General features: G+C 47.7%; 1 protein-coding gene across 1 annotated transcript in view; it reads left to right on the plus strand.

Moving 5' to 3' along the window:
• The window catches only part of SCN8A (sodium voltage-gated channel alpha subunit 8), a 57,409-nt gene extending 45,426 nt beyond the window's left edge, over nt 1–11,983 (plus strand). Inside the window, exons 21-27 of the mRNA XM_082073431.1 lie at nt 1,717–1,839; nt 4,946–5,230; nt 6,349–6,402; nt 7,158–7,295; nt 7,898–8,002; nt 8,718–8,988; nt 9,868–11,983. Of these exons, the coding sequence (XP_081929557.1) occupies nt 1,717–1,839; nt 4,946–5,230; nt 6,349–6,402; nt 7,158–7,295; nt 7,898–8,002; nt 8,718–8,988; nt 9,868–11,015 (2,124 nt within the window). The 3' untranslated portion in view covers nt 11,016–11,983. The remainder of the gene's footprint in view (nt 1–1,716; nt 1,840–4,945; nt 5,231–6,348; nt 6,403–7,157; nt 7,296–7,897; nt 8,003–8,717; nt 8,989–9,867) is intronic.
• The last annotated feature ends 516 nt before the right edge of the window (nt 11,984–12,499 follow it).

Below are 12,499 nucleotides of genomic sequence, written 5' to 3' on the forward strand. Positions count from 1 at the left end.
GGCCAAAAGCAGAGAATAGTGGGATGCTGGCGCAGTGGTGTCTGTAGATATTATTCACAAATGGCCAAGTCATATCTGATCTAAAGCATTTTCGTTGGCTCGCGTCGGAACGGACGGCGGCCCCGAACACACGGGCCAGCTCCAAAAGTAGATGGTTTTAGGCTATTGGTAACACAGGGTTTAATCCTGCGGACGCTGAGCCGCGCTTGGTACCGCTGCTCAAGGATATTGGGTAGTTCAGAGGGGTAGAGCCGAAATGGAAATAGAAATGGGGTTGTTCCCAGTGGTAGGAGCCTGTCGAGGGTTTGATTGCGGGGTGACAGTAAAACTGTGGCAGGTGTATTGTTAACCTCTTTGACCCCGCACTCTTCCCCCTTCCCACAGGTAATTGGGAGGGAAAGAAGGACAGAGAGGAGGAAAAATTAAAATGTTTTACTAATGCTACTAATAAATATAGAGAAAATAATACAAAATATACAAAACCCATCTTGAAAGTCCCGGCAACTGCAGGGCAGGCACCCGAAGTCCCGGACTGGACTCTGCAGCCAATGGAACTGGATTCAGTCTGTCACTAGGCCTCAGTTCACAGGGATGACTAGCAAGGTCCTCTCCTAATGTTGACCATAAGGAAAAGGGACGAGATCCTTGTGATCTCCCACTTTTATACGAAGTATCCACGTGAATGGATGAGCGGGGAGTGAGGTGACTGCGAACTGGCTGGAGGGAAGAAGCCAGAGAGTTGTGGTCAATGGGCAGAGTCCAGTTGAGGCCTGGATCCAGTGTGTTCTATACTATACTATTCTATACTATATTCTATACTATTCTATACTCAGTTGGTCACTTTTTGGTCACCCGTTTCTGCCCCTCTCACGAGATGTGCATCCATTCTTATCAATGGCCTCTCATTCCATTGCTGTGTTTACCAAAACACGTATCTGGCTTTTCAGGAAGATGCAGCTAATACGAAGCTTTAGCTGACAGGCAAATTCACTCCAAGAGAAACGTGTTTTTAACAAACCCACGCCAGAGCCCCAGCAGCCCCGCAGCCCCTGCGCACGGCGGGAGTGAGCCCGGCCATCCTCATCCTCGGGGCCGCTGGGTGTTGCAGGCAGAGCGAGCGTCCCCGTCCTCGGGCGCCGGGCGGCAGGAGGTGGACCCGGCCGCTCCAGCGCCGCGGGTGACGGGGTTGGCGTTGGTGTGTTTGAGACAGCGTGGCAGCGGCACACTCGGCTCAGCCCCAGCATCGCGAGACGAGTTGAGCGCAGTTTGTGCAGTGTGTGTATTTATCTGTATTCTTTCCCATAGGTACCTTTAACATTTGTCTGGCTTAAGTTTAATGGGAGCCGCTGGGATCCTGCAGACAGTAAAGGGCGAGGGTAAGGTTTTTGTCATCGTTTGGGCTCTTCCTTCGACAGACCCCTTCTCCGTCTGTGTGTCTCTGCCTCTCTCTCACTTCTCTTTCCCCTCTGTTCTTTTCTTACGCCTTTCTCAACCACATTATTTCCTTCCAGGTCGTTTCAGTCAAGTGAAGTAGGCAGCTGGTGTCATGTCTTCGGTATTTGCTCTGGGGGCCGCCCAGGCTGGTAGTCTGGGCTGGGCAATCAGCGCTAGGGGATTCGTTCTAACAGTCTGGAACCTTTTCTTTCTTTTTCTTTTTTTTTTTTTTTGTTTTTTCTTTCTTTCTTTCTGTTTTTTTGTTTTCTATTTTCTGTGTAGGTCTCTTTAGTCAGCCTTATAGCTAATGCCCTGGGCTACTCGGAACTAGGTGCCATAAAGTCCCTTAGGACACTAAGAGCTTTGAGGCCTTTAAGAGCGTTGTCCCGATTTGAGGGGATGAGGGTAAGATGCCATTAGCAGCTGATCCTTCTGCATGCCTGTGGAGCGGTTTTTTTTAAGCATGCTAGAACTGATCAAAACTGGTGGAAAGAACAAATCAATCATAATAATAATAATAATAATAATAATAAAAACTCCCAAGAGAATCATGATGCAGCTGCTGACTCGATCACCTCGACCGTGGATGCCCCCTCACCCGCCCACCGCTGCACCCTCCCCTCCTAAGAAAGGGAGATGCATTCAGCTGCCTCATTACATTAATTACTGGCCCAAACCACGTGCCATTTGTAGACAACGTTTAACACTTGGCTGTTCTCATTTAGCCTGGCTTTGACCTCTAGCATCCGAGGGGGCTTCTCAGCTGTGGTTTATTTTGATCTAGGGAGAATCACCAGGTGCAAAGAAGCAGAATTGGAACCAGCTGGGTGTCTCCAGCCCCTCTAGGTGTTGGCCGCTGGTGGAATTGGATTGAAAGCCTGTATCAGAGGGGTTGTTTTAAAAACGCAGTCTGCCCGCAGGGGGGGAAAAGGCTGTTTCCTTTCTCAGATCACTGCAGGAAGGGCCTGGCGGGGAGCGCAGCTCTTTGACAAAAAGCCTTTGGTTTAATTCCTCTTGTTGCACCTTGTTGTTCTCGGTCCAGTCCGGCGGGACTGGAAGCCTTGTCTGACAGTGCAGCTTTTCCTCCCCACTCCCCCCTGTCCCCTCGCTTTACGGTCCCTGTCCTGTCGCTGCGGAACCGGCACCGAAGCACAAGCAAAGCATTGAACTTAACGAGCTTTCCTCAAATTGGTAGACAGCACCACTGCCTTGGGGATTTGCAATTATTGCAGCGCCTCGTTACTTTGCCACCGATACCCTCTATTTTGGTGCTTTTTTTTTTTCGGTTTGGGACTGAAATAGTCTCGTAAGAACACGCAAAAAATCTGGTTTTGTTCAGTAAAGGGCACGTTGTATTAATGGGTTTCCCAGCTGCACTTAGAACAAGAAAGTAGGTCTTGTGTGCTAAATCCCAGTTAGCTCACAATTAGAGATATTACAAGAGATAAAATGATGTATTTAAAAAGAATAGGGAAGAGAATAGAAGCCGCAGTTTTACTTGAGAGTGTGACTGGAGCGATTCACCTGCACCCTTCTGCTCCCCCTTGAATTTGCTGCAGCGTAACTGGGCACAAAACAGCGACGGAGACTCGATGGGCTGAGCATGAACCCTCAAATTCCACCGGAATTTCTTTATAAAGAGATAAATGGCATCATCACAAATCCAAAGGGGGTTCTTGCTTCCCTAATACGTTATCCCGCTGTCATTTCTTTGTGTCAGTTTGCTTAATTCTAAACTTGATTCTATAATACAGGCACAAAGGATGAAAACTTTTCCGTCGGCACAAAGCCAGAGCTTATTCTGGGCTGGGATCAGGAAAAGACCCAGCACTAAAGCTGTAGATATTAAAGGCTATTTTTAAGCCGTGATTTCTAAGGCACAATCTGGAAATTTCATGCTTAAATTGAGGGACTTCAGCCCCGTTAGTTACCTAAACCTAATGATTTTCCTTCGTTTTGACCCGAAGACAAGCGTTGCTGCCCCGTATCACCAGAACAATTCTTCCGAGCCCGAGAACAGAGATCCAAAATGCCTTTGCAAAGGCAACAGAAAATGTAGTTCTTTGCTTTTCTCTACTCCATAGCAATGTGCATTTCCAAGAGCTTGCTCTGCTCTTCAGTCGTTCAGGGAGTTGTCAGTAATGCTGTGAAACGTGCATGCAATCTCAGTCCGCACACAAAAGCCATGTTCCTCCTCTCAGCTCTTTTTGCCGTATAAATTGAACGCCATCCAAGCGATGGCATTTCGGGAGGATATGACGCTTCTTCCGCTTGAAGAATAAACCAGCGTTTTGATATCTGAAGGATCTTAACCCAAAAAGGCGCAGCGCTGGTCAGCAGCCGAGCGACCCGTTGGGGTGAAGGCAGAACAAAGCCTGACTCTAATCTGGGTCTTTACACCTCCCTGGGTACGCAGTGATGAATTAACAGCATCATTTAGCAGTTGGGATGCTAATTAATGTCTAGATGACCCTTGTCTTCGATTTTCCGTCCTGCTGAGGGTGCAGGACAAGCAGGACAAGGTGGTTTCATCCAGCAGAGGGGACACTGGGGACCCTTGAGGACCCCGAGTCGCCGTGGCGTGGATTTGCCTTTCAAAACTAAGACAAAGGCGTAAAACCAGATTCCGTTCGCCTATTAACGGAATCTAAATTAGATCACTATAAAAGGTTTAATATCCTGCTGACCTAACTCTTCAACAGCTGATGGTGTCCATTGTGTCACACGTTGGCCGGGGATGCTCCCGAACTCCACGAGGCTGAAATGAGATGGCGGAAGATCCGAGCTCTGACAGACCCCGCGTTTGCCGCCGTTTGGAGGAAGGAACATGGCTTTTCTGTCCTCTGGAGCCTGCTCAGCATGCTCAGCTGTCTGCCTGACACACCGCGACTGGCCTTGCTTCAGCACAAATAGAACCTCGATGTTAACGGCGACTCACTGCTTAGTTTGACCAGAGCACCGCTGGGCCTGGGCCTGTCCCCACCGCAGCCGGCGCCACCGCGGTTGCGGGTGAGCTCGGTGGGAGCAGGAGCCGGGCTTGGAAGTGATAACAGCCTTGTTTGCAAGTGGGGAATGGCCGTAAGGGCCACTGGCTGATAAATCCCTGAGGAAAAGTCTCCTCCAACGCGGCTCTGAGAAAACCGTAGCTTAGGAGCCTGGTTGGAACTGAGAAGAGAGTCTGAGCCTCACTCCGTGATGTCCCCTCTCCCTTTTGGCAACTGAAATTCTTTCAAATGATTGTTTAACCAAAGGGGCACCAATCCAAAATCCAACCCTGTAAATCCGACAAGCCGGCCTGTTTTATTGGACAAAACGGCGCTTCACGGGTGGCTTTGAAGCAGAATCTTTGCCCGCTTGGCCTAAGTTCACTGCCAACTTCTGCGTGGAGTAACCGCCACCGATCCGTCAGTGGCCTTACCCCCAATTCCCCCCCCAAAAACAGCTGTATTGATGCTCGCTGTTCCTGCCTCGTGTTTTATACTGAAACTTTTTCCCACCCCTTCCAACACAGGTGGTTGTCAACGCCTTGGTTGGCGCTATCCCTTCCATTATGAATGTGTTGTTGGTCTGCCTTATCTTCTGGCTGATTTTCAGCATTATGGGGGTTAACCTGTTTGCCGGGAAATATCATTACTGCTTTAATGAAACAGCTGAGCAGCGCTTTGAAGTAGAAATTGTTAACAACAAGACAGACTGCGAAGCGCTGATGCCACCCAACTCCACCGAGATTCGATGGAAGAACGTGAAAATTAACTTTGACAACGTTGGGGCAGGATATCTGGCTCTTCTGCAAGTCGTAAGTTTTGCTTTCGCCACCTCCCTGGTTAGTAATGGGGAACACAAGCTGCTCCTCGTGCCTCGTGCCTCCTTCCCTCTCCCCGTGAAAGGCAGCGTCCCATTAACCCCACTCGGGTTTGGGTCTAGAATAGAATTGCCGTTCCCAGCACGGCAAGTTGCCCCAGCTCTGCTTTTCAAAGAGTCTCCAACCTTCCATGGGACAACAGTAAACCTGGTTAGATTGACTTAGATTTAGTCCGTTTAGATTCATTCAATTTTAGATTCATTCAATTTTAGATTCATTCAATTTTAGATTCATTCAATTTTAGATTCATTCAATTTTAGATTCATTCCACTTTACATTCATTCCATTTAGATTCATTCCATTTAGGTTCATTCCATTTTAGATTGATTCCATTTTAGATCCATTCCGTTTAGATCCATTCCGTTTAGATTCAGTCCATTTTAGATCCATTCCATTTAGGTTCATTCCACTTAGATCCATTCCGTTTAGGTTCATTCCACTTAGATCCATTCCGCTTAGATTCATTCCATTTTAGATCCATTCTGTTTAGATCCATTCCATTCAGATCCATTCCGTCTAGATCCATTCCGTTTAGATCCATTCCATTTAGATCCATTCCATTTAGGTTCATTCCACTTAGATCCATTCTGTTTAGGTTCATTCCGTTTAGATCCATTCCGTTTAGGTTCATTCCACTAAGATCCATTCCGCTTAGATCCATTCCATTTTAGATCCATTCCGCTTGGATCCATTCCGTTCGGATCCATTCCATTTAGATCCATTCCGTTTAGATCCATTCCGCTCGGATCCATTCCGTTCAGATCCATTCCACTTAGATCCATTCCATTCAGATTCTTTCCATTCAGATCCATTCCGTTCAGATCCATTCCATTTAGATCCATTCCATTTAGATCCATTCCGTTCAGATCCATTCCGTTCAGATTCTTTCCATTCAGATCCATTCTGTTCAGATCCATTCCGTTTAGATCCATTCCATTTAGATTCAACAAAAAGAGGAATATTTAAGGGATATTAAGTTCACTATACAGAGGCACAAGTCAGACTTATTCTTTTCCTTCGGGCGAATTCTGAACGTGTGTTTTCTTTCCCAGGCTACGTTCAAGGGCTGGATGGACATCATGTATGCGGCAGTAGACTCCAGAAAGGTAAAGCTGCTCACGCACAAACTCACCTCCCAATGTTTCACTCTGCTGTTTCGCTTGGGTAAAATCAAGAGGAAAAACGGTAGAACTCTTCTTATGTTGCGGGTTTAATGCTGCGATTGTTTCATTTGCTCTGTCAGGGCGATAAGTTAAATGACGCTCAAGAAAATCCCCAAAAAGGCCGAGTTCTGGTTGCTTTGGGGGCAGGGAAACTCCTGCTGGAGTAGAAATAGTGAAGAGAGGAGTACGGTGAAGCTGTTTCATCATCAGAATGAATCACAGGGAGGAATTAGCTCCAGGGTCCTGCCTGAACCTGGAGCGGGAGCCAGAGCTTCGGTTTGACTCCAGTTTGAATGGTGTCTGGCTTGGAGCTCTTTCTTCAGGCACTTTTGTCCGTAATCGTCCTCTTCAGAAGAACAAACAATGTCTTGACTTGGACAGTGCTTGTCATTAAAATGATCATTTCCTTTGCGATTTGCAAACCGATTATTCGTTTTATGGGCGCTGACCTCACCTACGGGGAAAATCAGTTTAAACGGTAGCGTGTTATATTTCTGAGTGTTAGATTGCCATCCTCCTGGTACATACGTACAATATACATGCATATACTTTAAACAGTGTGACATGGTTTTCCATATATAACTACGGCTTTATGAAGCACGATGCCTTCCATGGGCATCTTGGAATCATGACCGATCTCATTTTGACTCTATTGGTCTTTGAAATGTCATTTCTTTCTCTTTTCATCTCCCATTCAGCAAGAACAGCAGCCCAAGTATGAGGACAACATTTACATGTACATATATTTTGTTATCTTCATTATCTTCGGCTCCTTTTTCACCCTGAACTTGTTCATTGGCGTCATCATCGACAACTTCAATCAACAAAAGAAAAAGATAAGTGCTGTGTGTTTGCTGATTCGAGGGGAACGTTGAGTCTGGGGTTCTGTGATGGGGTTTTCTGCAAATTAAAGGCCAAGGACCCTCAGTTTGGCGCACAATCCTCCCTTTTGAGAGCTTTGGCTGCAGAACCCCTGTGTTTCTTGCATCGCCCCACCGAGACCGGCACAACAGGCTCATGTAAAACTCTTCAGATGTTTTCCCCAGACTACATTTTCACGCATTTCTGGTTTGGGGTTTATTTTTATTGCCTTGACTAAAATATACAGATTGGGAATAAGGTGTATTCCTTGGCCCTCCCTTAGATACTGATTGTTTTCTCTGTAAGCCAAGCTGAGGGTTTGCACAGAACTGTTGGTCGCAAAGGAGACAGAGGGGATGAGAAAGGAGGTCGTGCAATAAATATTAATGGGCAAAATCCTCCCTTTTCCTTCAAGGAAAATCAGTTCGCCTTGGGTATGAGTGTAAGCTCCTTCTGTCTGAAATAGCTGCCACCAGCTTCCCATATGGCAGGTGTCCTCCTGACTTAGCTGGGATGTTGTTCCTTTTCCTCCTGGTGGACGAGCCGATTGTAACCAGTTTTCCTTTTGCCCCTTTACTTTGGAGGTCAAGATATTTTCATGACAGAAGAACAGAAGAAGTACTATAATGCCATGAAAAAACTGGGCTCAAAGAAGCCTCAGAAACCTATTCCCCGACCTCTGGTGAGTATGTTATAAAGGGAATTCACTCAAAGCAAAACAGCCCTGCAGAGAAGGTTTCAAAGGAGCCGCGGCTCCAAGAGCGTCCCTTGTTCTGGACTCCGCATCCCCTTGTTCTTGTTGTTCAAGTATGAGCTGAGAGCTTAAAACGCTACAGCTGTGGTTGTTGTTAATCAGTTGGATCACTCGAGTCCACCAAACAATCTGAAAGCACCCGTGTGGCTGCGAGGCTGTAGATGGAGAGCGGGAGCCCTCCTGGTGTTGGTGAGCGGAGCTCTGGATGTTGAGGTTCTAGCTCAGGAACTCTGGATGTTGAGGTTCTAGCTCGGGAGCTCTGGATGTTGAGGTTCTAGCTCGGGAGCTCTGGATGTTGAGGTTCTAGCTCAGGAGCTCTGGATGTTGAGGTTCTAGCTCTGCAGCCATCAGCACCGCGAGGTGGACCCGGCTGCGTCCTCCACTTGTGAACCCAAGGGCATCACCTGCCTGTGGTCCCAACAACGAGGGAAATATGCTGGTAACAGGGCTGTGGTGGCACGTTCGGGGTATAAATAAGAGCATTTTCCTGCCTTTTCCATAATTGTGGCTGGAGTTCACCTTCAAAGCTCCATAAGATACTGCGTCCTCATCCCTGTTTCCACCAACAGTGAAATAACTCGTTAATTAACAGTAGGCTGTGGTTGAAACTAGTTTGGTTCATCGTCTCTCTCCTGTTGCACAGAACCGCATTCAAGGAGCCGTCTTTGACTTTGTGACTCAGCAAGCGTTTGATATTGTCATCATGATGCTCATTTGCCTCAACATGGTGACCATGATGGTGGAGACGGACACGCAAAGCAAGCAGATGGAGGACATCCTGTACTGGATCAACTTCGTGTTTGTCATCTTCTTCACCTGTGAGTGTGTGCTGAAGATGTTCGCCTTGCGGCACTATTATTTCACCATCGGGTGGAACATTTTTGACTTCGTGGTTGTGATTCTGTCCATCGTGGGTAAGTGCGACATCAGTTAGAGGTCTGTGAGTGTTTGCAGAGTAGAGCACGTTCGTGTCTTTGAGGGGGATATAGCGCTAGCAGGACTTCTGCCTTCTCTTTTTAGCCTTCTGAAGAGATTGTGGCAGGATTTGGCAGCTTGACTAATGCACCCTCATCCCTCTGTTCCATCTTTCATTTACAGTTGTATGGAGTAAGACGCTTGACAATTACTGTCCCTGTCTTTAAAACCAGAACGTTTACTCACCTCATCAGAATGTTATAATGCTTACTAACCACTGCAAATAGCATTGCAGCGCTTCCTACATCAGCACGGGATTCGCACTCTCATTTTCACTTCAGTTGAATGTTGAATCAACCAGTTTCCTCCAACAGGTTTTTGGGTTTTAGCAGCTAATCTGTAAAACATGTACAACCTCACAGATACAACAGGGTCGCTCAGCTCTGCCCAGGAATACTGACAAAGCACCGACATTTAGAGACTGTCCTGCAGTCTAAAACGGCTTGAAATAAGATTTATCTTACATTTTAGCACCTTCAAAATAGAGTCCGTAGCCTGATTCCCGTGGCAGGGTTAGGCACCCAGAGCGAGACACCTCCAAGAAACATCTCATCCATCCTTGTCCAGCTGTACCTGCCCCCCTCTCCGTTTAGGAAACTATTTAGGGAGCCAGAGCGGCCAGCTAAGACTTACCTGCCTGAAGGTGAGACCTCTCGATCACATAGAGTCGTTTTGGTTGGAAAAGACCTTTAAGATCATGGAGTCCAACCAAAAATCTGGCCGAGGCGCTCTGCGCGCCCCGTCCCTTGACTAGGTTCAGAAGAAGCAGCAGACCGCACATCTCCATGGTCACACTTGTCCCTTCTCTTCTTCTCTAGGAATGTTCCTGGCTGAAATCATTGAGAAGTATTTTGTGTCGCCCACTCTCTTCCGAGTCATCCGACTGGCTCGCATTGGACGTATCCTGCGTTTGATCAAAGGAGCCAAAGGAATCCGCACCTTGCTTTTTGCCTTAATGATGTCCTTGCCTGCCTTGTTCAACATCGGCCTCTTGCTCTTCTTGGTCATGTTCATCTTCTCCATCTTTGGCATGTCAAACTTTGCCTACGTCAAGCATGAGGCTGGCATAGACGATATGTTCAATTTTGAGACCTTTGGCAACAGCATGATCTGCTTGTTCCAGATCACCACGTCGGCTGGTTGGGACGGCCTGCTGCTGCCCATCCTGAACCGGCCGCCAGACTGCGACCTGGACAAGGAGCACCCTGGGAGCGGGTTTAAGGGGGATTGTGGGAACCCTTCGGTGGGGATATTTTTCTTTGTGAGTTACATCATCATCTCCTTCCTCATCGTGGTCAACATGTACATCGCCATCATCCTGGAGAACTTCAGCGTGGCGACGGAGGAGAGCGCGGACCCGCTGAGCGAGGACGACTTTGAGACCTTCTACGAGATCTGGGAGAAGTTCGACCCTGACGCCACCCAGTTCATAGAGTACAGCAAGCTGGCGGACTTTGCCGACGCTTTGGAGCATCCTCTCCGCGTCCCGAAACCCAACACCATCGAACTCATCGCCATGGACCTGCCGATGGTGAGTGGAGACAGGATCCACTGTTTGGACATCCTCTTTGCCTTCACCAAACGTGTCCTGGGGGACAGCGGGGAGCTGGATATACTGAGACAACAGATGGAGGAAAGATTTGTGGCGTCCAACCCTTCCAAAGTGTCTTATGAGCCCATCACGACGACGCTGCGGCGTAAGCAAGAAGAGGTGTCCGCGGTGGTTATCCAGAGGGCTTACAGGGCTCGTTTAGCAAGGCGAGGCTTTATTAGCCGTAGGCCCGTCTCTACTAAACTGGAAAACGGAGGAGCGAACAGGGAGAAGAAGGAAGGCACCCCCTCGACCGCGTCCCTCCCGTCCTACGACAGCGTCACCAAACCCGAGAAGGAGAAACAGCAGCGGGCGGAGGAAGGAAGACGAGAAAAGGCGAAAAGGCAAAAAGACGTCAGGGAATCCAAGTGTTGAGCTAAAAACCGTAGAGTTGTACAGATTTAAAACATTTGCGAGCGGAAAGATTGTTTACAGACTCTCGTGAAATATAGCGAAGTGCAGATCAGCTGTGGAGACACTTACCTGAAGATCTTATACCAAACATAGTCTGCTTACTGTGTGACAGTGTTGCATCTAAAGCAGTGACCTTCCACCTGGTGAGAGGACCCTTAAACAAACATTTAAACCCAAAAATAAGGAAAACCAAGGATTTTCTATCGTTTGGGCAGGTGGATACTGCATGTTCCACATCAGTCAATGCAACTTAGGACAAACACAGCAAAATAAACCACACACACACACACACACACACACACACACAAACACACAGAAAACCCGCTGCTGGGATTCATATATTTTCCAAAGCAGCCAAAAGCGGATTTTATTTTCCCATTTTGTTGATGATTCTTGAAAGAAAACGCAGAAGTCACCAAGTTAAAGGGTTTGTTCATGCAGAACTAGATTTGCATTTAGTTAAGCAGCAAAAAAAAAAAGGAAAAAAAAAAAAAAAACAGGAAAAAAAAAAGTTAAAACAAGTAAAACAACCAAAAAAAAAAAGAAACGAACCGCCCATTTAGCCCACGCCATTTAATTCTCATGGTTTATTTGGTATTGATTATCCGCATTCTACTTTCTCCATGGGCTTTATTTGGTTGGGGAGATGGGGTATCGGGTACCTTCAGCTCGGGCTGATTCCCCCCCACAAAAGTGCTCGTTCAGTGCATAGAAGCGATTTGCATGCGGGCATGCGGCGCCAGGCCCATGCATGAGGACCATCCGCCCAACGCCCCGACCCGCGGCGGCGCGGGGCCACGAACCCACTGCCCGCACCCTATTGGGAGAGGAACCTCAGCACCAATCCCGCCCTTCACCGGGATTTCCCAGTTCTTAGTGATTTTTCATAGACCCGCCAGTAGGAGGTAAAAACGACGGCAAAAAGAAAACGAGCAGATTAAATAATTGCGTGTGGATGTTTAGCAACTTGTCTTTCTTTTGTTTTTGCCATACGACCGTCTTTTTTTGCACATTGAAATAGAACAGACCGACACGCTGCTCTGGACCTCATCCGAGGGGAGGCGATCGAACCGAGGACGGCACTGTAAAACCAAACTTAGGGCTTAAGTACCACTCAGCGAGTTTATTTATATCCTGCAATATTCATCATTAATTATTCAGCCTCCATCCTGCAGCATAGACACGTTTCTTTTGATTTTTAGAGATAAGTGCTAAAAAATGTAGCGTCTTATCTCCACTTATACCCAAAGCAACCCCGGTCGCGGGGACGGGGACGTGACCGGCGGCGCCGGGTTGTCCCGAGTCCAGCGGGATTCCCATTCAGCCACGGGGTGGTTTTACCAACACCCTCGCCCCTTCTTCCCTTGGTACCAGTTTTTGCAGCTCTGCGCTTCGCCGCTGGTGGGTTCTATCGCCGAGGGCTCAAGCGCCAGCGCAGGGTGAAG

The sequence above is a fragment of the Streptopelia decaocto genome, assembly GCF_964273445.1.
Source record: "Streptopelia decaocto genome assembly, chromosome: 27".
NCBI lineage: Eukaryota > Metazoa > Chordata > Aves > Columbiformes > Columbidae > Streptopelia > Streptopelia decaocto.